This window comes from Eumetopias jubatus, unplaced genomic scaffold, assembly GCF_037043125.1.
Source record: "Eumetopias jubatus isolate StellerSeaLion01/CBP00866 unplaced genomic scaffold, mEumJub1_p1.0 scaffold_17, whole genome shotgun sequence".
NCBI lineage: Eukaryota > Metazoa > Chordata > Mammalia > Carnivora > Otariidae > Eumetopias > Eumetopias jubatus.
The window spans coordinates 54,887,618-54,913,254 of NW_028274823.1; the positions used below are offsets into that span (position 1 = coordinate 54,887,618).

General features: G+C 37.9%; 1 protein-coding gene across 1 annotated transcript in view; it reads left to right on the forward strand.

Annotated features, from left to right (window-relative positions):
* Window positions 1-2,732: 2,732 nt before the first annotated feature.
* Window positions 2,733-25,637, forward strand: part of CFAP70 (cilia and flagella associated protein 70) — a 102,214-nt gene continuing 79,309 nt past the window's right edge. Inside the window, exons 1-2 of the mRNA XM_028109739.2 lie at window positions 2,733-3,887; window positions 4,841-5,027. Of these exons, the coding sequence (XP_027965540.1) occupies window positions 3,825-3,887; window positions 4,841-5,027 (250 nt within the window). The 5' untranslated portion in view covers window positions 2,733-3,824. The remainder of the gene's footprint in view (window positions 3,888-4,840; window positions 5,028-25,637) is intronic.

Below are 25,637 nucleotides of genomic sequence, written 5' to 3' on the forward strand. Positions count from 1 at the left end.
GAGGCAGAGGGAGAAGCAGGCTTCCTGCTGAACCAGGAGCCGGACGTGGGGCTCGATCCCAGGACTCTGGGATCATGACCTGAGCCGAAGGCAGATGCTTAACGATCTGAGCCACCCAGGTGCGCCTGTCCAATAGTCCTTTAATTTGGAATAGTTCCCCATCTTTTATGTCTTTGACAATTTTTTAAAAAGATTTTATGTATTTATTTGACAGAGACACAGCAAGAGAGGGAACACAAGCAGGGGGAGTGGGAGAGGGAGAACCAGCCTCCCCGCAGAGCAGGGAGCCAGTCTGAAAGTTTTAAAGAGTATAGCATTTACTTTCAATAGGGTGGCCTACAACCTGAGTCCCTCTGATGGCAGGAACACAACAAAATGATGCTTTGCTTTTCCCAGTGAGTCTCAACAGGAGGCATGCAATGTAGACTCCTCCCAACCCTGGTGCTTAACCTTAATCACCTGATCTTGTTGGTTTCTTCATTTCCCCATTTCTCCTTTGTAATTGATTAGTATTCCAAAATCATGCCAATATCTTCTCATCAAACTTCCTCCCATCAGCCTTACCATCCACTGCAGACTCCTGCCTGAATCATCCACCTCTATAGTGGGTGCCAAATAGTAATTCTCTTATTTCCATCATTTTCTTTGTCTTATTGGATTGGCATTCTACTGTTAGAGTTTTCCTTCCTCTCCATTTATTTATATCAATGTGAACTTGTAGATTCCTATTTTACTCAACAGATTGTAATCCATTAACACTGTTTATTTTGATTCCCAAATTGTCTGATATGGCCAGTGGCTCTTCAAGCTGGCTCTTAACGTTGCAACATTTGAAAATATGTATATTGCTAAGATTAATCTATGTAGTAGCTATAATTCATTTAGACTGCTTTGTAATATGCTATTTTGTGAATATATATATATATCATATATATCAGTTTATTCACTCTTCCATTGATGGGCACTTCGGTTGTTTCCATGTTTTGGTATTGTAGTTTACTATTCCAGAACTCTAATGTTGAGTTTGGAACGTACTAAAATTTTGGATTAATATAATATACTTCAAGGCTGTTTATTGTATAAGTATTGAGCACTAGGACTGTTTTACAGTCTAACAGTATATGAGAAGATCAGTTTTTTTTTCCAACTTTTTATTTAAATTCCAGTTAGTTAACATACAGTGTAATGTTAGTTTCAGGTGTAGGATTTAGTGATCATCAGTTGCATAGAACATGCAGTGCTCATTACAACGTTGCACTTTTAATACCCATCATCCATTTAACCCATCCCTTCGCCGCCGCCAGGTCCCCCTCCCTTCCAGCAACCTTCCGTGTGTGTTTTTCTACAGTTAAGAGTCTGTTTTATGGTTTGCTCTTTTTTCCCCCCTATGTTCATCGTTTACGTTTCTTAAATTCCATATATGACTGAAATCATATGGTATTTGACTTACTTCGTTTAGCATAGAGGGTCACTTTAAAATACTGTTAATCTTCATTTTTCATGGAGAAGGATTTAAAATACCTGTTTTCAAAACCGTGTAGTAAAGGCTTTTATTTTAACTAAATTTCCTCTTGGTTTTTCTATTTATGTATGGATATTGAAAGAAAGGGGTTGAGAAAACAAGATCAAAAGTTGTAAACCTCAGGGCTTATGCCAAGGGGAAGTTGCACCTGCGGACAAAACGACCTAGAGCAGGGAGCCTGCCGCGCATGCACACAGTTCCAGAGCGCGTGCGCAGAAACCTCCCGAACCGCTGTTTTCCTTCCCGAAAACTTTATCGCGAGTCTTGGGATAAACTTGTGATTGCCAGAACTAAATTCTCGCGAGAGGTAATTAGTTGCTATAGTTGCGCATAACACATTTGCGGCAGCCTCAGGTAAGACGGGCGTATCCACACTCTTCAGAAAACCCTCTGCTCCCGGCCTCTCCACCGTGGCCCTGCGACCACACCCCGTATCCTCAGTCTCTTCTGAGCTACAGCCGGGCAGAAACTCAAGGCCGCACCACACAGGGCACTCTGGTACGGACCTAAAGGCCACTGACCCCGCTAAGCACCGAGGCTCCTGCCAACCCCAGGCCTCCCACTTGAAGCCGGGCTTAGACCCCCTTCCGGCTTTGCCCCAGATACCCTGCAGTAGGTCCACACTGCGCCGCTGTCCCCAGACGACACCCCATCCGTCGTATCATCCAACCTGTTGTTTTTTTAAAGATTTTATTTATTTGACAGAGACAGTGAGAGAGGGAACACAAGCAGGGGGAGTGGGAGAGGGAGAAGCAGGTTTCTCACTGAGCAGGAAGCCCGATGAGGGGCTCGATCCCAGGACCCTGGGATCATGACCTGAGCCGAAGGCAGACGCTTAAGGACTGAGCCACCCAGGCGCCCCCATCCAACCTGTTTCTGACGTGACTGTTCCTTGCATTTTCTTTTGTTTGAAAGATTTTGTTTTTAGTAATCTCTGCACTCAGCGTGGGTCTCGAACTTAAAACCCGCAAAGCAAGAGTCTTATGCTCCTCCAGCTGAGCCAGCCAGGTACCCCTCCCTTGCATTTTCATATGAGCAATATGACAAGAAATGCATGCCTCTTGGGTGCAACAGGAGGCCCCCCCCCCCCACCTGACTGCCCTGACCATAAGTAACCAGCCAGATTTCTTGCATTCATTATACAATAAATATCCTGCTAAGACAATGCATAGTGCCGGGCACTCGGGCTGTAAATATGAGTGAGATTACTTGTCTTGAAGGGAGTAATTGAGCATTCAGAAAAACAGTGCGCATTAATAATACCATTTGTGCCCTACTTCATAGGTGAAGCAGTTTTACTCTTTTAGTGGATATTCACAACAAATGTGAAACACCAGAATTTATATTATCTTTTTTACAGAAGGTGAAAGTGAGGCTCAGAGAAATTAGACTTTTGTCCAGGGTCAGGCTACTGAAGGCCTAATTCATGTGGTACTATTGAAAAGAAAAGAAGGGGAGTAATGTAAAAGGTGATTTCTAATGTGAATTTTATAAGAGAATTGTCAGTCACTTTGGCCCAGAATGAGCCTGGAGACATGGTGTTGAACAAATGATCTGAGATGTTTAGATGACTGAAAGTGAGGGAGTAGCTGAGAAGAGGCAGAATAATTATAAAGCCTGGGGACAGCAAAGTATTGCCTTCTTTTTTTGTACCACCAGTTCTAGATACACATAGTATGTCCTCACTAAACGGTTGAATTGCCTTAAGTTCCAATTTGAATTGAGGCAGAAAATCTTTCTTAAACGTATCCAGTTTATTTTTGAAATTGTGTCCTTAGTGTTCTAAAATAACTAAAAGATATCTCTGACTAAATAAGACGCATGTCCGAACTTTTGCTGGTGGACTAACCATTATTCTCTATGGCTGTTTATTTTCTGTTATCGAAGTATATTTTTGTAAAAGTGAGAGATTAAGTAAACTTTGAGGGGAGCTTTGTACATAAAGTCTATCAAAGAATACTATGAAAGATGGGGGAAGTAAGGGAGATGACATTCCTATCCTCTTCGTCTTGGAATGATTTGTGCTTGATGGGTTAGTTATATGCATAGAGATCATGTTAGCACTAACTGATGGAATCCTTGTGACCAGCTCTGTAAGGCTCTATCAGCAAAGATTGGAAAGGGCAAAAAACAATGCTGGACAATGCTGGACTAGCTATGGCATTTTCCTAGGCATATTCCCGTAGTATTGGTTATTATGTAATGTGGGTACTTCTGCAGCTGTGGTACTTGAGGGAAGAGGTTGATTCATTATGTTTACAGAGACCAAAGAAGACAAGAGGGACTTTGCCCAACTGCCGATATGGAGCAGGTGTTATCAACAGGCAGACCTGTGCAGATCACTGTGACAGACGGATATGACTTGGTAAAGTTATTTTTGGAAATTAGAGGAATTCTTAGTTTATTCATTCTTCTTGAAAGTATATTTGCCTTTGTGTTCAGGTTTCCCTGTCAAATATCTATCTGCAGGTTGCATGAAGATGTATTGGGAGCACTAGTGGGAGGAATGCTTTTGCACCCTCCTATAACACCAGACTGGCTGGTCTTAACATTGCAATGGCATTTCTTTCTCAGTTTTCCTTTTTGTTAGACCATACAGTCAGCAGGTCACATCACTATGTATGTAAAATACCTGGCAATTTGAATACTACATTTAATGGGTGAAACAAGAAGTGATTTTTGTTTTCCTAGACAGCAGGCCTTTTCTTCTGAAAAAGATCTGAATTCTTCCAAAGTTTCTCTTGTGATTAATTTCATTTGGTGAATTTAAATAATAAAACTACAATATGAGGTAACTTAAAAATTACAAGAATAATGAAATGGCAAAATATTCATTCACTATTATGAAGTCAAATAGCTCATTCCAAAACAGGATGTAATGAATGATCTCTACTTTGTTTTAAAAGGTATGTATAAATGTGTGTGTGTGTGTGTGTATTCACACATATATATATTCACAGGAAAGCACTAGAAAATCTAAAGTATTAATAGTGCTTGCATGTTAGGGTGAGATTACAGGTAATTTGTTTTCCTGTGTGCTTTTCTCACTTTTTAAAATGTTTCACAATATACTTTTATAATCACATAAACACAAAAGTTATTTTTAAAAATTCCCAACATAATGGCATTTAAATAGAATGTTACAGTTAGCTACCACTAGGTTTGTTTAATGACCTACCTATCCCTTTTGTATTTGTGATATAGCTTGTTAGGAAAACATGGAAAAATGCTATGTAGTTAAGTTAAAATGAGTTGCCAGATGTGTAGGAAAATTCTCTATTTGAGTATAATTGTAAAGTGGTATCTTTCTGTCAACAGAAAGGTTTTAAAGGAGATACTCCAGTTACTTTTATTCGTGCAGAATTCAATCAAGTGGTTCTGGGAGACTCTGCAAAAGTTACGGTTTCTCCAGAAGGAACTGCAAAATACAACTTCATGAGCAGTTTTGAATACAATCCTGAAGGAGGAATTACTTTAGATGACCTTGCCCACAAACCTGTGTTCTGTAAGTCCTTGTGGTACTAAAAGTATTAATTATGTTGAGTATGTTATAAAGAGATACTGAGGTATTTAGTAGTGGTTTGGGGGACAAATGAACACATCTTACCTTTTTCACCTAGGAATAATGGGGTATAATTTGAGTCCTTCCTGCTTTTGGCAGCAGTCTCCATGGCCTGCTAACTTTAATCAGTTTGTATCAAAGCCCTTTTGACATTTGACTGAACTTTGCAGCCCTTATCTCCTAAGCTGGGTTGGAGCTTTTCCCAAATATTCCTATATTTAGGGTTGCCAGATTTAGAAAAAAAAATTGGGACATACTTATCCTAAACAATTATTCATTGATTATCTGAAATTCAGATTTAATTGGGCATCTTGTATTTTACTTGGCAACCCTATCTGTAATTCTGTATACAGTACTTCTATATACTTTTTTTGAAATTTGGTCTGTGTCTTATTTATTTCAGAATGTCTAGTGCCTAGAAATATCTGGGACATAAAAGGGCTCAAAAAGTGTTTGTTCAATGAATGAATGAAAAAATGGATATATGAATTCTGTATCCACACTTTTACAGTTTCTAAGTACACTGTATTATCTCTGACATACTTTCTTCTTACACCTATATACTAGTCTAAGGCTTTTGTTTTAACCTATACTCTTATTTTTTGTTTTGTTATTTTTTTAGTGGCACATCTCCTGTGATGCCTGCCAAAAAACCAGATTCCAAGATCCCTGACCCAGAGAAGTGGGTCCTGGGAATCATAGAGTATCCTAGAGCATTGCATTCTAAACTTTTTTTTTTCCATAAGAGTCACCTGAGGCTCTGGGAGAAAGTAGTCTTCAGAGTCCCACCCTAGACCACTAAATTTATGATTGCCAGGGAAGGATCCTAGGAAGCTGCATGTAGGAACAAGTCTCGGTGACTCTCAGGAAGCACTGCTCCAGAAAAGTGATTCCTAGCTCTGGCCTAGCTGGGAATCAGTCACCCATGGAGGCATCCATCTGATCCACACTCTGATCACTCCTTTCTACTTCTTTCTTCTTTGCTTTGTGCTTCTCTGTCACTCCCAACCCCAAATAAGACGAGCGTCAGTGTCCTAATTGCCTTCCTCCCTGGCATGTTAGATGGGAAAGGCAGAACTGGAACACTGTTTTAAATGTGTCATTGAATCCATGAGAAAGAAAGGTCCAGTCCTTTGTTCCAGAAGCAAAGCAGGAACTGAAACCTGAAACTCTTGAACAGCTGCTATTGGAGGGTAGTGGTGTGAGGGGAAAGAGCAGTACTCCAAAATCTAGGGACTTGGGTTTTAGTGGTCTTAGACAAACAGAGAACTTGGGCTGCTGTAGATGGGAGTTGAGACTGAGATCAACCCCATTACCACAAGCCAAGACTCTCAAAAAGAATGGACTAGAAAAATAATCCATGCCCCATCATATGTGTCTAGCCATTGGATAGATGAAAAAAGTCTTTCCTAGTAAGTAATAATCATAAGGTTATGCCAATCATTAAATAATATGTATTTTCTTAAAACACACAAGGAACATTTATACAATAGAAACTGGCCAAATACTAGGCAATAAAACAAATCCTGCCATATACCAAAGAATCAATGGCATACAGACTGTTTTCTGACCAAAATACAAGTCAACAAAATTAGAAATCTATAATAAAAACATAGGAAAAAAATAATCCATTTGGAAATTTTAAGGCACACTTACGTATAATTCATGGGACAAAGAAGAAATCATAAGAAAAACTATAAAGCATTTAGAATCAATCAACAGTAAAACACCAAATATCAAACTTGTGGGATATAGCTAAAGTAATACTTAGAGATGCATTTATGCTCTCAAGTGCAGTCATTAGCAATCAAAAAGGATTTATTTATTTATTTTATTCTTATTTTTTTAAAGATTTTATTTATTTCGTTGACGGAGGGAGACACAGTGAGAGAGGGAACACAAGCAGGGGGAGTGGGAGAGGGAGAAGCAGGCTTCCCGCCGAGCAGGGAGCCTGATGTGGGGCTCGATCCTAGGACCCTGGGATCATGACCCGAGCTGAAGGCAGATGCTTAATGACTGAGGTACCCAGGCGCCCCTCAAAAAGGATTTAAAACAGAACCTCTGGGAGTGCCTGAGTTGCTCAGTCGGTTAAGCGTCCGACTCTTGATCTCAGCTTAGGTCTTGATCTCAGGGTCATGAGTTCAAGCCCCATGTTGGACTCTATGCTGGGCGTGGAGCCTACTTAAAAAATAATAATAATAATAAAACAGAACCTCTGGAGTATATATATGTTCCCCTATTCTTTTCACTAAGTACAACTGCAGACCTCAGACTTTATATGTAAAACAAACATAAGGGACTCTGAAAGGTGGAGAGAAGAAGGAAACATGAGACATGAGGAATGACATAGTGGTGAGTTGCTTGGGTTTTCTTTTTGTCTTGTATATCCCAGACTTGACGCTGAAGAAGCCAGTAACCTGGAAACATGAATGAGTGCAGACCAAAAAAAAAAAAAAGAAATCTGCTCTAACCAAAGACCAGGAAAAGCGCAGTCTAGCAAGACTGGAAACTTACTAACTGCTCTGCTCTAACCAAACACCACAAACAAAAAAATGTGGCCCCACTCACACTCAGGCTGAATGGAGGACTTAGACTTAAACTCTCGTAAAACTGAAATTAGGTGTCCCAGCTGAAATTAGGTGCCCCAGAATTAGGTTCAAGAATACCAAATAGGAAGCCAGGGCTTCTGTGCTGTCTGGTCATGAGGCCTCTCTCTCACCATCTGGTTTTAATGGAGACCACGTAGAGAGCCTGGATTTCTGCCCCAATCTGGCATTAACAAGATGCTATTCTACTATCCCCTGGGGTGGTGTCAGAGGAGGCCTAAAGTAGGATTGATACTTACTGTCACCTAGTGGTAATGAGCCTACACCCACTGTGGTATCAGTGGAAAAGAAGTAAGGAACCAGAACTCTCACCCCTCGTCAGCAGTAATGAGGAACTGTCCCCCTCAGGTATCAATAGAGGCTGAGTGGAGTTAATAATGGGGGACAATGGGGCAGTGCCCCTCCCCTTCCTCTGTTGGAGCAGGGTAAAAAAAAAAAAAATCAGCTAAAACAGATGGTTTAAGGTCCAGAGTTTCATAACATACAAAAAGTCCAAGATTACATGAAAATGACTCATCATACCAAGAACCTGAAGATCTCAAACTCAATTTTATTTTTTGACTGTATTAGCATTTTATTTTAATTTTTAAAATTATGTTCAGTTAGCCAACATAGAGTACATCATTAGTGTTTGATGTAGTGTTCAATGATTCATTGCAAACTGAATTTTAAAAGACAATCAGTAGATGCTAACACCAAGATCACATATATATTAGAATTCTTAGACAAAAATTTTTAAGAGCCATGATAATGGATCAGTAAGCAATTGCAAACATGCTGGAAAAAATGACAAAAATAGACTCAGCAGAGAAATAGTTCTTAGAAATAGAAGATGTAGGGGCGCCTGGGTGGCTCAGTTGGTTAAGCGACTGCCTTCGGCTCAGGTCATGATCCTGGAGTCCCAGGATCAAGTCCCACATCGGACTCCCTGCTCAGCAGAGAGTCTGCTTCTCCCTCTGACCCTCTTCCCTCTCGTGCTATCTCTCATTCTCTTTCTCTCAAATAAATAAAAAATAAAAAAAAGAAATAGAAGATATAAAGAAGAACATAATGGAAATTTTAGATCAGAAAAATACAGTAACTTATGAAAAGCTCAGCAAATGGGTTCAATAGCAGAATGGAGGAGACAGAGGAAAGAATCAGTGAATTGAAAGACAGAATAACAGAAATACCCAGTCTGAATAATATAGAGGAAATAGAATGAAAAAAAAATGTGAACAGAGTCTGAGAGGCCTGTGGGACTATGACAAAAGATCTAATAGGGTTATCAGAGTCTCAGAAGGAGAGGAGAAAAGGGTGGGACTGAAAAAATATTCAAAGAAGTAAAGCCTGAAAACTCCCCAAATTTGGCAAGAGACATACACCTAGAGGTTCAAGAAGATAATCAAACTCCCAGTAGGATAAACCCAAAGAAATCCATATTGAGACATCATAATTAAACTTCTGAAAACTGAGGACAACAAAATCTGAAAGCAAAGGAAAACAATTAGAATGACATCAGTTTGTCATCAGAAACCACGGAGGCCCAAAGGGAATGTCATAATATTTTCAAAGTGATAAAAGAACTATCACCCAGAATCCAATACCCAGAGAAAAGATGCGAAGGGAAAATCAAGACATTCTCAGATTAAAGAAAACAAAGTTACCAACAGACCTATCCTGAAAGAATGGCTGAAGGAAGTTCTCTCTAAACAGAACAGAAATGATAAAAGAAAGAACCTTGGAACACCAGGAAGGAAGAAAGAATGTGGTAAGCAAAAACTTGGATAAATAAAGTAAGCTTTCCTTCTCTTTGAGTTTTCTAAATTGTGTTTGACACTTGAAACAAGGTATAACACTGATGCAGTTCTAAAGGTATACTGAGAAAATATTTTAAGCAATTGTAAACAGGAAAGGCAAAGGGACATAAAGGGAGGTAAGGTTTCTGTACTCAAACTACTGAAATGATGACATCTGTAATAGGCTGTAATAAGTAATATATATATATATATATATATAATGCAGTACTCAGAGCAATAACTAAAAAATCCTATACAAATAGGTACTCTTAAAAGTATTATAGGTAAATTAAAATGGAATTTTAAAGAATGTTCATGCAATCCACAGGAAAGCAGAAAAAAAGAAAACAAATGAAAAAGAGAAGAAACAACCTCCAGCAGACTTAAGCCCTAATATGTTAATAATTACATTAAATATATCAAGAGACAGAGATGGCAGACCTAACTATATGCTGCCTACAAGAAAATCAAAATATAACCATATAGTCAGGTAAAATGTAAAAGGTTAGAGAAAGATATATATGCACACATTCATCAAAAAGTGGAAGTGACTGTATTAGCATCAGATAAAGTAGGCAAAGAAAATAACCAGAGACAGAGAAATTGATTATGTAACGATAAAAGAGTCAACCCACCAAGAATACATAGTAATACTAAATATACATACACCAAACAACAGCTGCAAAATATATGAAGCAAAAACTGATTAAACTGAAAGGGTGAATAGACAAATCCACAATTCTAGTTGGGGACATAAACACCCCCCTCTCAATTTGTAGAATAACTAAATAGAAAATCAACAGGGATATAGGAAAACTCAACAGTACCCATCAGCCTACAATATCTAATAAATATTTATTGAACACCCAACAATAGCAGGACATGCATTATTTTCAAAAGCCCTTAGACCACATACCAAAACCATATTCTGGGTCATAAACAACCTCAACACATTTAAGTGAATTAAAATAATGTATTCTCCGACAACAACAGTATCAAGCTAGAAATCAGTAATAAAGAACAGGAAACTCTGAACACTTGAAAACAAAAAAGACACACTTCCAAATAATCTATGCGTCAAAGAGGAAGTCTCAGGGAAGTAAAAAAATACAGTGAACTGAATGGAAATAAGAATACAAGGTAACAAAGTTTGTGGGACATAGCTAAAGAACTGCTGAGAAAATTTATCACACTAAATGCATACATTAAAATAGAGGAAAAGTCTCAAATCAGTAATCTAAGCTGTCACCTCAAGGATTTAGAAAAAGAAGAGCAAAATCAAACAGAAGGAAGAAAATAAAGATAAAAGCAGAAAGTAATATAATGAAAAACAGTAGGAAAAAAATCAATGAAATGAGTAACATAGCTGGTTACTTAAAAACATCAAAATTGACAAACCTCTGGGAAGACTGGCCAAAAGCGGGGAGTGGGAGGAGAGAAAAGACACCACAAATGATCTATTATTGTCTATTCATATATAATGAATAATCTATTCATTAGAAATGAAATGGGATAATGTCACAGATAGTAGACCTTAAAAGAATAATAAAGAGATGAACAACTCTACATACATAAATTTGACAAGAAAATGGATTAGTATTTTGAAAAACACAAATCACGACTCATCCTATATGAATAAAGTTGCCCTGTAACTGTCAAGGAAATTGAATTTATAATTTGAAATCTCCAGGACCAAAGAGTCTTACTGAAGAATTCTACCAAAAGTTAAAAATAATAACTAACACTAATTCTACACAATCTTCTAGCAAATAGAAGAGGAGGAAACACTTCAATTCATTTTATGATGCTAGTGTTACACATACCAAAATAAGACAAAGACAGTACACAAATGGAAAACTTGAGGCCAGTATCTGTCATGAATACAGACAGAAAAATACTAACAAAATACTAAAAAATAGACTTGAATAAACAAAAAGAATCATACATCATTATGAAGTGGGATTGATTCCAGGGGTCCAAGTTTGGTTCAGTATTTGAAAATTAATCAATGTATTCTACTATGTTCATAGTCTAAAGAAGAAAAAGTATATGGTCATATTGGTCAAAACAACAAAAGTATTTGACAAAGTTTAAAACAATTCATGATAGAAACTCTCAGAAAAATGCAAGTAGAGGGAACTTCATCAACCTGACAAAGGCTAACATTATATTTAATGGCAAAAGATGGAATGCTTTCCCCGTAAGGTTGAGAACAAATCAAGATCTGCTCTCACCACTCTTATTTTTTTAATTAAATTAAATTAAATTTAATTTAATTTAATTATGTTAGTCACCATACAATACATCATTAGTTTTTGATGTAACAATCCACGATTCATTGTTTTCGTATAACACCCAGTGAGTGCTTCATGCAGTACGTGACCTCCTTAATACCCATTACTGGGCTAACCCATCCCCCAACGCCTCTCTCCTCTAAAACCCTCAGTTTGTTTCTCAGAGTCCATAGTCTCTCATGGTTTGTCTCTCCCTCGATTTCCCCACCTTCATTTTTCCCTTCCTTCTCCTAATGTGCTCCATGCTATTCCTTATGTTCCACAAATAAATGAAACCATAGGATAATTGACTTTCTCTACTTGACTTACTTCACTTAGCATAATCTCCTCCAGTCCCATCCATGTTGATGTAAAAGGTGGGTATTCATCCTTTCTGATTGCTCTCACCACTTGTAAACATAGAGATGGAACCACTAGACAGTGCAATAAAGTAAGAAAAGGAAATAAAAGGCATATATATATGAAAGGAAGAAATAAATCTGTCCCTATTTGCAGATGACATGATTGTCTGTAGAAAATATCAAGGAATATGCAAAACTTCCAGAAAGAAAAAGTGAAATCATAGGATGCAAGGTAAATGCACAAAATCAATTATATTTCCATATACTAGTGATAAATACATAGGCACTGATACTAAAAATACATCATTTACAATTGCTTTTTAAAATGAAATAGTATAAATTTAACAAAACATATATAGCACTTATGTGCTGGAAACTATACACTGTTGAATGAAATTTTTAAAAATCTTTATAAATGGAGAGACATACTGTACTCATGTACAGGAAGGCTCAACATAGTTAAGATGTCATTTCTCCCCAGACTGATACAAAGATTGAATGTAAATCTTATCAAAATCCCAGAAAGATTTTTTTCTAGATATTGACAAAACTATTCTAAAATGTGTATAGAAAGGCAAAGAAACTAGAAAAGCTAAAACAATTTTGGAAAAGAATAAAATGGGAAGAATCACTATACTTGATTTCATGACATTATATAACTATATTAATCAAAATTGTGTGGTGGTGGTGGAAGGATAGACACATAGATCAATGGAAAAAAATAGAAATAGATCCATCTAAATATGCCTAATGATTTTTTTAAGATTTTATTCTTAAGTAATCTCTACATCCAACGTGGGGCTCATACTTAAAACTCTGAGATGAATAGTCACACACTCCACCGACTGAGCCAACCAAGCACCCTTGCCTAATGATTTTTGATAAAAGTGCAAAATCAGTTCATTGGAGAAGAGGTAGCCTTTTCAACAAATGATGTTAGAGCAATTGAAAACCTGTACGCAAAAAAATGAACCTCGACTTTAGTCTCATACTTATGCAAAAATTAATTCAAAATGGATCACAGATTTAAATGTGAAATGTAAAGCCACAAAGCATTAAGGAAAAAATGAGAAGGACGCCTGGGTGGCTCAGTCGGTTAAGCGTCTGCCTTCGGCTCAGGTCATGATCTCAGGGTCCTGGGATTGAGAACCGCATCGGGCTCCCTGCTCAGCGGGGAGCCTGCTTCTCCCTCTGCCTGCTGCTCCCCCTGCTTGTGCTCTCTCTCTCTGACAAATAAGTGAATACAATTTTTTTTTTAAAGGAAAAAACGTGAAAAACTTCAGAATCTAAGTTTAGGCAAAGAGTTCTTAACACCAAAAGGATGAGCCATAAAAGAAAAAAAACTGACGATTTGACTTCATAAAAATTAAAAACTCTTGCTTTGTGAAAAACCCTGTTGAGAGGGTGAAAAGACAGGCTACACAGTGAGAGAAAATATTTGCAAATCACAATCCGACAAAGCAATAGTATCTAAAATATATAAAGAACTCAAGATTCAACAGTAAAAAATACTCCAGACAATCCAGTTAGAAAATAGGCAAAAGACTTGAAGAGACAGTTTACCAAAGAGAATATACAGATGGCATACAAACATATGAAAAAGTGTTCAACATCATTAGCCATTAGGGAAATGCAAATCAAAACTACAATGAGGTATCACTACACACATATCAGAATGGTTAAAATTAAAAATAGCAAAAATACCAAGTTCCAACAAGGTTGCAAAGAACCTGGATCACTGATACATTCCTGCTAGATATGTCAAATGTCAGAATTTCTGGTGGGAATGTTAAGTGTCAGTCTAGAAAGCAGTATGCAATTTCTTTAAAAACAAAACATGCAAACAACCATATAGAATCCAGCAATTGCACTCCTGAGCCTTTATCCCAGAAAATGAAGACTTATATTCACACAAAAACCAGTATATAGTTTATAGGAGCTTTATAGTCAAAAACAGGAAACAACCCAGATGTCCCTCCATGGGTTAAACAAACATACAGCCATACTATGAAATGCTACTCATCAATAAAAATGAACAAATTACTGGGACACAAACCAATCTCATTGGATCTCCAGAGAATTATGCTGAATGAAAAGGCCAATCTTAAAAGGTACATACCGTAAAAGTACATTTATATAACATTTTTGAAATGACAAAGCATAGAAATGGAGAACAAATTAGTAGTTGCCTGGTGTTAAGAAGGAGGATAGTGGACGTGGCTTTTAAAGGGTAACATGGGATTGCCTGGGTGGCTCAGTCAGTTAAGCATCTGCCTTTGGCTCAGGTCATAATCCAGGGTCCTGGGATGGAGTCCTGTGTCAGGCTCCCTGCTCAGCAGGGAGTCTGCTTCACCCTCTGCCTCTGCCTGCTGCTGTGCCTACTTGTTTTCTCTCTCTGTCAAATAAATAAAATCTTAAAAAAATTAAAAATAAAAGGGTAACATGGGTTAAAAGTGTAACCAGAATCCTTGTAGTGATGAAATGATCTGTATCTTGATAGTACCATTGGGAAAAATGGTTACAAGATAGCTTTCTGTATTATTTTTCACAATTGTATGTGAATCTGAAATTATCTCAAAATAAAAAGTTTAATTTGGGACATTCTAAAAGGGGGAAAAAGCATGATAGTGAGAAGAGTTGTGAAACTCAACACCACTGGACTTATAATGATAAAGCATTACTGTCTGCTCAAGACTGAAAGAAAGTACACAAATTAATGAGTCAATGAAAGCCACCCCTCCTCTGCATAGAGCCCACAAATTAGAAACTGTGACGGTAGTGGTGAAAACAGAAAAAAAAAAAAAATTCTTTCTGGAAAACATGAGTACTCTCTGCAATATAGTGTCTGTCATCTTCTCCTTGGGTTTTCTTGAGAGAGACTACTTCATGCAGAGAACCTCTTCTTTCCAATTCGTCAAGAGTTAAGCTGTATAAAAGAAAGCTTCCTCTTTGCTAGTGGAAAGTTTGTTAATAGTGTATAAGTCTTCTAAAAAGATGAAAGAGGGCTTCGACCATTTTGTTTTTGAAGGTCTGAGTGTATTAGAAAATGGACACATGCCCAATGGACACAAAATTGTTTAATTATGGAATATGTTAAGATCTATCTTTAATAAAATGGTTCTCTAAGGTGCCTGGGTGGCTCAGTTGGTTGGGCGACTGCCTTCGGCTCAGGTCATGATCCTGGAGTCCTGGGATCAAGTCCCGCAACGGGCTCCCCGCTCAGCAGGAAGCCTGCTTCTCCCTCTCCCGCTCCCCCATCTTGTGCGCATGCTCTCTCTCTCATTCTCTCTCTCAAATAAATACAATCTTTAAAAAAAATGGTTCTCTTAACATAAAAAAGATTAAAAGCAAATGAGTTAAATATTTAACTCAAGAAGCTACTAAAATAACAGAGAACTCCAAAGAATATAGAAAGAAAGAATTAAGAACAAAAGTTAATTAATTAGAAAATAAGCACTAGAAAAGAACTACAGAACAAAACCTGCTTTAAAAGACTAACAGAATAGACAAACTTCTGGCATGATTGAGCCAAAACAAAACAAAACCAAGAAGATAAAACAATGTTGGGGAAAAAATGGGGCTTTACTACAGATAGAGTATACTTTTGAAAATTATAAAAATAATATTTTTGAAGATTCTGGGAAGATAGGAGAGTGGGAAGTACCAGGAATCTGTCTCCCACCTACACAACACTTTCACTACCACATTCTGTTTTGATATAACTATTTTGGAACTCTGGGTCTGTTGAAGGCTTGCAACTTATAGGGGAAGGTTTAGATGGCAAATAGTGATTAATTTTGGTTAATTTCAGACCTAAACACAGTAGCAGCTACTCATTCCCCACCCTTCTAGGTATGTGGCAGGGAGCCATGTATGTGTTCCTCTAGTAGCTTGCACACAGTTTGCTGGAGCCAGGATGAGCTAAAACGACCTAGTCCTTCAAATATTGTGGATCTGTGCCCTGATTGCTGATTGCTGCTTCTGATCACAGAGGTGCAAAGAGGCTATAAGGTGTTGTTGCACCTCCCTCCATCCCGTTGTTGTAAGACCCTTCCTCTCCTATTGAAACTACCAAAGTATTTAAAGGGCAGCATCCTTTTCCCCTCTTACCTTTTTTCATTAGCAATTAACAATTAGGACACTTAAAAACAACTGCGAATAAGGGGAAAACTAGAAAGTGACCATGCATGCCCAGGGAAAGGCTCAGAGGAGACCTGAAAGGACCTTAATTTTACACCTCAGGCTGACCCTCAGCACAGAGACAGCCTACAACAATGACAAATAAAAATAAAAAAAACAAAAAGCAGTAAACTCTGGGAAGGGGTAGAATCTGATTTCCAGACTTACCCATTATTAGATTCAAATATCCAGTGTTCAATAAAAAAAATCATAAGGCATACAAAGAAACATGACAGTATAGCCCATTCAAATTAAAAAAAAATCACAAGAAACAAGTGTTGGTGAGGATGTGGAGAAGATTCTTCCTCAGGCACTGTTAGTGGGAATGCAAACTGGTGCAGCCACTGTGGAAAACAGTATGGAGGCTCCTCAAAACATTAAAAATAGAATTATTATATGATCCAGTAATTCCCTATTGGACATTTACCCAAAGAATATGAAAACACTAATCTAAAAGTTATATGCACCCCAATGTTTATTGCAGCATTATTTACAATAGCTAAATATGGAAGCAACCCAAGTGTCCATCAATAGAGGAATGGATAAAGAAAATGTGGTATATATATACAATGGAATATTACTCAACCATAAAAAAGAATGAAATTTTGCCATTTGCAACAACATGGATGGATCTAGAGGATATAATGTTAAGTGAAACAACAGAGAGAGAGAAATACCATATGATCTCACTCATATGGATTTTAAGAAATAAAAAAAGAGAAAAACCAAAAAACAGACTCTTAACTATAGAAAACAAACTAGTGGTTACCAGAGAGAAGTGGGTGGGAAGATGGGTGAAACAGGTGAAGGGGATTAAAAGTACACTTATGATGAGCACTGAGTAATGTACAGAATTGTTTTATCACTATATTGTACACCTGAAACTAATATAACAGTGTATGTTAATTATACTGGAATTAAAAATAAGTAAACAAATAAAATTTTAAAAAACAAGGAACATTTCAAATCAACAATCTAACTATACCACATAAGGAACTAGAAAAAGAAGAACAAAACTCCAAAACCCACAGAAGAAAGGAAATAATAAAAACTAGAGCAGAAGTAGGCAAAATACAGAATAAAAAACAACACAGAAAATCAATGAAACCAAAAGTCAGGTTTTTAAAAAAGATTTATTTATTCTAGGGAGAGAGAGAGAGTGCACATGAGTGGGGGGAAGGGGCAGAGGGAGAGGGAGAATCCCCAAGCAGACTGCCCACTGAATGGCGAGCCTGACATGGGGCTGGATCCCAGCACCCTACGATCATGACCTGAACTGAAATCAAAGAGTTAGATGCTTAATTGACTGAGCCACCCAGGTGCCCCCAAAAGTCAGTTTTTTGAAAAGATCAACAAAATTCACAAACCTCTAGCTAGACGGACTAAGAAAAAATAGAGAAGACTCATATAACTAAAGGTAGAAATTAAAGTGGGGATATTACTACCAATTATACAGAAATTGAAAGTATAAGTGAGTACTATGAAAAATTATTCAACAAATGGAATAACCTAGTTGAAATGGACAAATTCCTAGGGACACAAAACTACCAGATTAAAGCACAAAGAAAGAAAATCTTAATAGAACTATAACTATCTAGGAGATTAAATCAGTGATTTAAAAAAAATCTCTCAAAGAAAAGTCCTGGGCCTGATAATTCTACCAAATTTTGAAGAACTAATATCAATACTACTGAAACTTTCCGCCAAAAAAATGAAGAGGAGGGAATATTCCTAACTCATTCTATGAGGCCAGCATTACCCTGAACACTAAAGCCAGACAAGGACACTATAAGAAAACTACAAACCAGTATCTCTTATGAACATTGATGAACAAGTACTCAACAAAGTACTAGCAAACCAAGTTGAGCAGCATAGGAAAAGGATTATGCACCTTGACCAGGGGAATTTATTCTTGGAATGCAAGGATGGCTCAACATACAACTCCATCTATCTAATAAATCAAATCAACAGAATGAAAACCCCCCACATAATATCTCAGTTGATAGAGAAAAAGCTTTTGACAAAATTCAACACAATTTCATGAAATAAACACTCACCAAAGTAGGAATAGAGGGAAACTACCTCAAAATGATAAAAGCCATATATAAAATGTTCTCAATGAACATTATACTCGATGGTGAAAGACTGAAAATATCCCAAGATCAGGAACAAGGCAAGGATTCCTGCTTTCACTTCTTTTCAAAATAATATTAAAAGTTCTAGCCAGAGCAGTTAGGTAAGAAAAAGAAATAAAAGACATCCAAATGGAAAGGAAAAAATAAAATGATCTCTGTTGCAGATTATATGATCAGTTTTATATATGATTATATGTAGAAAACCTTAAAGATCACACACACACACACACACACACACCAGAATAAATGATATAAATGATTTTGGTAAAGCAGCAGGATATGGGGTGCCTGAGTGGCTCAGTCAGTTTCGCATCTGACTTCATTTTGGCTCAGGTCATGATCTCAGGGTCGTGAGATCGAGCCCCGTGTCAGGCTCCATGCCCACACAGAGTCTGCTTGGGTTTTCTCTCCCTTGGCCCTTCCCCTCCGCTCTCCAAATGAATGAATGGAAGAATGAATGAATGAATAATAAATAAATCTTTTTTTTTAAATGCAGGATACAAATTCAGTAAATATCAGTTGCATTTCTATATACTAACCATGAACAACAAAAAGTAAGTTATAAATCAATTCCATCAAAAGGAATAAAATACCTAAGAATTAACTTTTTTAAAAATGGATCAGTTATTTAATTAGGTTCTTTTTTTTTATGTTATGTTAGTCATCATACATTACATCATTAGTTTTTGATGAAGTGTTCCATGATTCATTGTTTGCATATAACACCCAGTGCCCATTCAATACGTGCCCTCCTTAATACCCATCACTGGCCTAACCCATCCCCCCCACCCGCCTCCCCTCTAAAACCCTCAGTTTGTTTCTCAGAGTCCATAGTCTCTCATGGTTCGTCTCCCACTCCAATTTCCCCCCCTTCATTTTTCCATTCCTACTATCTTCTTTTTTTTTTTTAAACATATAATGTATTATTTGTTTCAGAGGTACAGGTCTGTGATTCATCAGTCTTAAACAATTCACAGTGCTCACCATAGCACATACCCTCCCCAATGTCCATCACCCAGCCACCCCATCCCGCTCACCCCCCACCACTCCAGCAACCCTCAATTTGTTTCCTGAGATTAAGAATTCCTCATATCAGTGAGATCATATGATAATTGTCTTTCTCTGATTGACTTATTTCGCTTAGCATAATACCCTTTAGTTCCATCCACATCACTGCAAATGGGAAGATTTCTTTTCTGATGGCTGCATAATATTCCATTGTATATATATACAACATCTTCTTTATCCATTCATCTGCTGATGGATATCTAGGCTCTTTCCATAGTTTGGCTATTGTGGACAGTGCTGCTATAAACATTGGGGTGCAGGTGCCCCTTCAGATCACTACATTTGTATGTTTGGGGTAAATACCCAGTAGTGCAATTGCTGGGTCATAGGGTAACTCTATTTTCAACTTTTTGAGGAACCTCCATACTGTTTTCCAGAGTGGCTGCACCAGCTTGCATTCCGACCAACAGTGTAGGAGGGTTCCCCTTTCTCTGCATCCTAACCAAAATCTGTTGTTTCCTGACTTGTTAATTTTAGCCATTCTGACGGGTGTGAGGTGGTATCTCATTGAGGTTTTGATTCCTATTTCCCTGATGCTGAGTGATGTTGAGTACTTTTTCATATGTCTGTTGGCCATTTGGATATCTTCTTTGCAGAAATGTCTGTTCATGTCTTCTGCCCGTTTCTTGATTGTATTGTTGGTTCTCTAGGTGTTGAGTTTGATAAGTTCTTTATAGATTTTGGATACTAGCCCTTTATCTGATATGTCATTTGCAAATATCTTCTCCCATTCTGTCGGTTGTCTCTTGGTTTTGTTGACTGTTTCCTTTGCTGTGCAAAAGCTTTTTATCTTGATGAAGTCCCAATAGTTCATTTTTGCCCTTGCTTCCCTTGCCTTTGGCAATGTTTCTAGGAAGAAGTTGCTGTGGCTGAGGTCGAAGAGGTTGCTGCCTGTGTTCTCCTTTAGGATTTTGATGGATTCCTGTCTCACATTTAGGTTTTTCATCCGTTTTGAGTCTATTTTTTGTGTGTGGTGTAAGGAAGTGGTTCAATTTCATTCTTCTGATTGTGGCTGTCCAATTTTACCACCACCATTTGTTGAAGAGACTGTGTTTTTTCCATTGGATGTTCTTTCCTGCTTTGTCAAAGATGAGTTGACCATAGAGTTGAGGGTCCATTTCTGGGCTCTCTATTCTGTTCCATTGATCTATGTGTCTGTTTTTGTGCCAGTACCATACTGTCTTGATGATGACAGCTTTGTAATAGAGCTGGAAGTCCGGAATTGTGATGCCGCCAGCTTTGCTTTTCTTTTTCAACATTCCTCTGGCTATTTGGGGTCTTTTCTGGTTCCACACAAATTTGAGGATTATTTGTTCCCTTTCTTTGAAAAAAGTTGATGGTATTTTGATAGGGATTGCATTAAATGTGTAGATTGCTCTGGGTAGCATTGACATTTTCACAATATTTGTTCTTCCAGTCCATGAGCATGGAACGTTTTTCCATTTCTTTGTGTCTTCCTCAATTTCTTTCATGAGTATTCTATTGTTTTCTGAGTACAGATTCTTTGTCTCTTTGGTTAGATGTATTCCTAGGTATCTTATGGTATTGGGTGCAATTGTAAATGGGATTGACTCCTTAATTTCTCTTTCTTCTGTCTTGTTGTTGGTGTATAGAAATGCCACTGACTTCTGTGCATTGATTTTATATCCTGACACTTTACTGAATTCCTGTAGGAGTTCCAGCAGTTTTGGGGTGGAGTCTTTTGGGTTTTCCACATGAAGTATCATATCATCTACAAAGAGTGAGAGTTTGACTTCTTCTTTGCCAATTCGGGTGCCTTTTCTTTTTGTTGTCTGATTGCTGAGGCTAGAACTTCTCCTGCTGTGTTGAATAGCAGTGGAGATAGTGGACATCCCTGCCGTGTTCCCGACCTTAGGGGGAAAGCTCTCAGTTTTTCCCCATTCTCATCTTTTTCATAGATGGCTTTTATGATATAGAGGTATGTACCCTCTATCCCTACACTCTGAAGAGTTTTAATCAAGAAAGAATGTTGTACTTTGTCAAATGCTTTTTCTGCATCTATTGAGAGGATCATATGGTTCTTGTTCTTTCTTTTATTAATGTATTGTATCACATTGATTGATTTGCGGTTGTTAAACCAACCTTGCAGCCCAGGAATAAATCCCACTTGGTCGTGGTGAATAATCCTTTTAATGTACTGTTGGATCCTATTGGCTAGTATTTTGGTGAGAATTTTTACATCCATGTTCATCAGGGATATTGGTCTGTAATTCTCCTTTTTGGTGGGGTCTTTGTGGGGTTTTGGGATCAAGGTAGTGCTGGCCTCATAAAATGAGTTTGGAAGGTTTTCTTCCATTTCTATTTTTTGGAACAGTTTCAGAAGAATAGGTATTAATTCTTCTTTAAATGTTTGGTAGAATTCCCCTGGGAAGCCATCTGGCCCTAGGCTCTTAATTGTTGGGAAATTTTTTATTACTGCTTCGATTTCCTTACTTGTCATGGGTCTGTTCCGGTTTTCTATTTCTTCCTGGTTCAGTTTTGGTAGTTTATACATCTCTAGGAATGCATCCATTTCTTCCAGATTATCTAATTTGCTGGCATAGAGTTGCTCATAATATGTTCTTATAATTGTTTATATTTCTTTGGTGTTGGTTGTGATCCCTCCTCTTTCATTCATGATTTTATTTATTTGGGTCATTTCTCTTTTCTTTTTGATAAGTCTGGGCAGGGGTTTATCAATCTTGTTAATTCTTTCAAAGAACCAGCTCCTAGTTTCGTTGATCTGTTCTACTGTTCTTTTGGTTTCTATTTCATTGATTTCTGCTCTGATCTTTATTATTTCTCTTCTCCTGCTGGGTTTAGACTTTACTTGCTGTTCTTTCTCCAGCTCCTTTAGGTGTAGGGTTGGTTGTGTATTTGAGACCTTTCTTGTTTCTTGAGAAAGGCTTGTATTGCTATATCCTTTCCTCTTAGGACTGCCTTTGCTGCATCCCAAAGATTTTGAACAGTTTATGTGTTTTCATTTTCATTTGTTTCCATGAATTTTTGAATTCTTCTTTAATTTCCTGATTGACCCACTCATTCTTTAGTAGGATGTTCTTTAGCCTCCATGTATTTGAGTTCTTTCCGACCTTCCTCTTGTGATTGAGTTCTAGTTTCAAAGCATTGTGGGCTGAAAATATGCAGGGAGTGATCCCAATCTTTGGTACCGGTTGAGACCTGATTTGTGACCTAGGATGTGATCTATTCTGGAGAATGTTCCATGGGCACTAGAGAAGAATGTGTATTCTGTTGCTTTGGGATGGAATGTTCTGAATATATCTGTGAAGTCCATTTGGTCCAGTCTGTCATTTAAAGTCTTTATATCCTTGTTGATCTTTTGTTTAGATGATTTGTCCATTTCAGTGAGGGGGGTGTTAAAGTCTTCCCCTATTATTGTATTGTTGTCAATGTGTTCCTTTGCTTTTGTTATTAATTGGCTTATATAATTGGCTGCTCCCATGTCAGGGGCATAGATATTTACAATTATTAGAAATTCTTGTTGGATAGACCCTTTAAGTATGATATAGTGTCCTTCCTCATCTCTTATTATAGTCTTTTGGTTTAAAATCTAATTTGTCTGATATAGGGATTGCCACCCCAGCTTTCTTTTGGTGTCCATTAGCATAATAAGTGGTTTTCCACCCCCTCACTTTCAATCTGGAGGTGTCTTTGGGTCTAAAATGAGTCTCTTGCAGACAGCATATCGATGGGTCTTGTTTTTTTATCCAATCTGATACCCTGTGTCTTTTGATTGGGGCATTTAGCCCATTTACAGTCAGGGTAACTATTGAAAGATATAAATTTAGTGCCATTGTATTGCCTGTAAGGTGACTGTTACTGTATATTGTCTGTGTTCCTTTCTGGTATGTTACTTTTAGGCTCTCTCTTTGCTTAGAGGAACCCTTTCAATATTTCTTGTAGGGCTGGTTTCGTGTTTGCAAATTCCTTTAGTTTTTGTTTGTCCTGGAAGCTTTTTATCTCTCCTTCTATTTTCAACAACAGCCTAGCTGGATATAGTATTCTTGGCTGCATATTTTTCTCATTTAGTGCTCTGAATATATCATGCCAGTCCTTTCTGGCCTGCCAGGTCTCTGTGGATAGGTCTGTTGCCAATCTAATGTTTCTGCCATTGTGGGTTACAGATCTCTTGTCTTGAGCTGCTTTCAGGATTTTCTCTTTGTCCCGGAAATCGTAAGTTTTACTGTTAGATGTCGGGGTGTTGACCTATTTTTATTGGTTTTGAGGGGGGTTCTCTGTGCCACCTGGATTTTGATGCCTGTTTCCTTCCCCAAATTAGGGAGGTTCTCTGCTATAATTTGCTCCAGTATACCTTCTGCCCCTCTCTCTCTTCTTCTTCTGGGATCCCAATTATTGTAATATTATTTCATCTTATGGTATCACTTATCTCTCGAATTCTCCCCTTGTGATCTAGTAGTTGTTTATCTCTCTGTTTCTCAGCTTCTTTAGTCTCCATCATTTGGTCTTTTAGATCACTAATTCTCTCTTCTGCCTAATTTATCCTAGCAGTTAGAGCCTCCATTTTTTATTGCACCTCATTAGTAGCCTTTTTGATTTCGACTTGGTTAGATTTTAGTTCTTTTATTTCTCCAGAAAGGGATTCTCTAGTAGCTTCCATGCTTTTTTCACGCCCAGCTAGTATCTTTATAATCATCATTCTGAACTCTAGTTCCAACATCTTATTAATGTCCCTGTTGATTAGGTCACTGGCAGTCAGTACTGCCTCTTGTTCTTTTTTTTTTTTTTTTTTGAGGTGAGTTTTTCCGTCTTGTCTTCTTGTCCAGAGAAGAATAGATGAATGAGAGAACAAAATGCTAACAGGGTAACAATGACCCCAGAAAAATATACACTAAAGAAATCAGAAGAGACCCGAAATCGGGCGGGGGGGCGGGTGGAGAAAGAAAAAAAAAAGAATATGATCAAATATGATCAGGCTGGTGAATAGATCAGTGCTGCACACTAGATTTTGGGCATATTTTCGTCTGTTAGAAGAAACTGCCTCCCGAAATTTAAAGAAAGAAAAACTTATATATGTAAAAAATAAGGTAAGTACAGTGAAGGGATGGAATATGACTGTAAAGATGAAAATTATGAAAGATTTTATAAAAGGAATTGGTAAGAAGTTGGTTGAGAAAAGGAAGAAGAGAAATTAAAAAAAGAACAAAAAAATTGGGGGGAGAGAATGTGATCAGGCAGGAGACTAGAACAAAGCCATACACTAGAGATTTAGGGTATATTTTGGTCTGTTAGAAGAAACTGTATCCCAAAATTTTAAAGAGAGAACAACTTATATATATACCAAAGATAAGGTTAACTACAGCAAAGGGATAGAATATGACACTAAAAATGAAAAATAAAAAAGATTTTTAAAAAAGGGATTGATAAGATGTTGGGTGAAAAAGGGAAAAAGAAAAATTCAAAAAAAATAGAAAAGGAAAAAAATAAAGAAAATTTAAAGAATTTGAAAGATTAAAGAATCATGGGGAAAAAAAGCCATGAATACTATGAAATTCTAGGGGAATACTAGTGCTGGAGTTCTGCCGTTCTCATTGATCTGTAAACTTGGTCTTGGCTGGCTGTTCTTGCTGATCTTCTGGGGGAGGGGCCTGTTGCAGTGATTCTCAAATGTCTTTGCCCGAGGCCGAATTGCCCCCGCCCCCCATTGCCAGTGGCCGGGCTAAGTAATCTGGTTGGGTTTGCTCTCGGGAGCTTTTGTTCCCTGCAAGCTTTCCATACAGCTTTGGAGGATGAGAAAGAAAATGGAGGCCTCCCAATCTCTGGTCCCGGAGGAGCCGAGAGGTTGGGGCCCCACTCCTGAGTCAGCCCCCAGAGAAAAGCAGTCAATCACTCCTCTCTCCCTGGTCTCCGGTCGCACTCCGTGCTCACCCGGCCTGAGACCAAGCATTTCTATCTCTGGCACACGACCCTGTGTGGAGTCTCCAAACCCAGCAGATTCCTGCAGTGCTCCTGCACTGCTCCTCCCGGGGAGGAAGGGGAGTCTCCCCGGATCTGCCGCTTGTTGGGTCCCTGCTGGAAGAGGAGTGGCCTGACTGTGCTACAGATCATGGTTTATGGCAACCCTGAGCTGAGAGCCCACTCCTTGGCTCCATCTCTGCAGCTGGCTTCCCTGC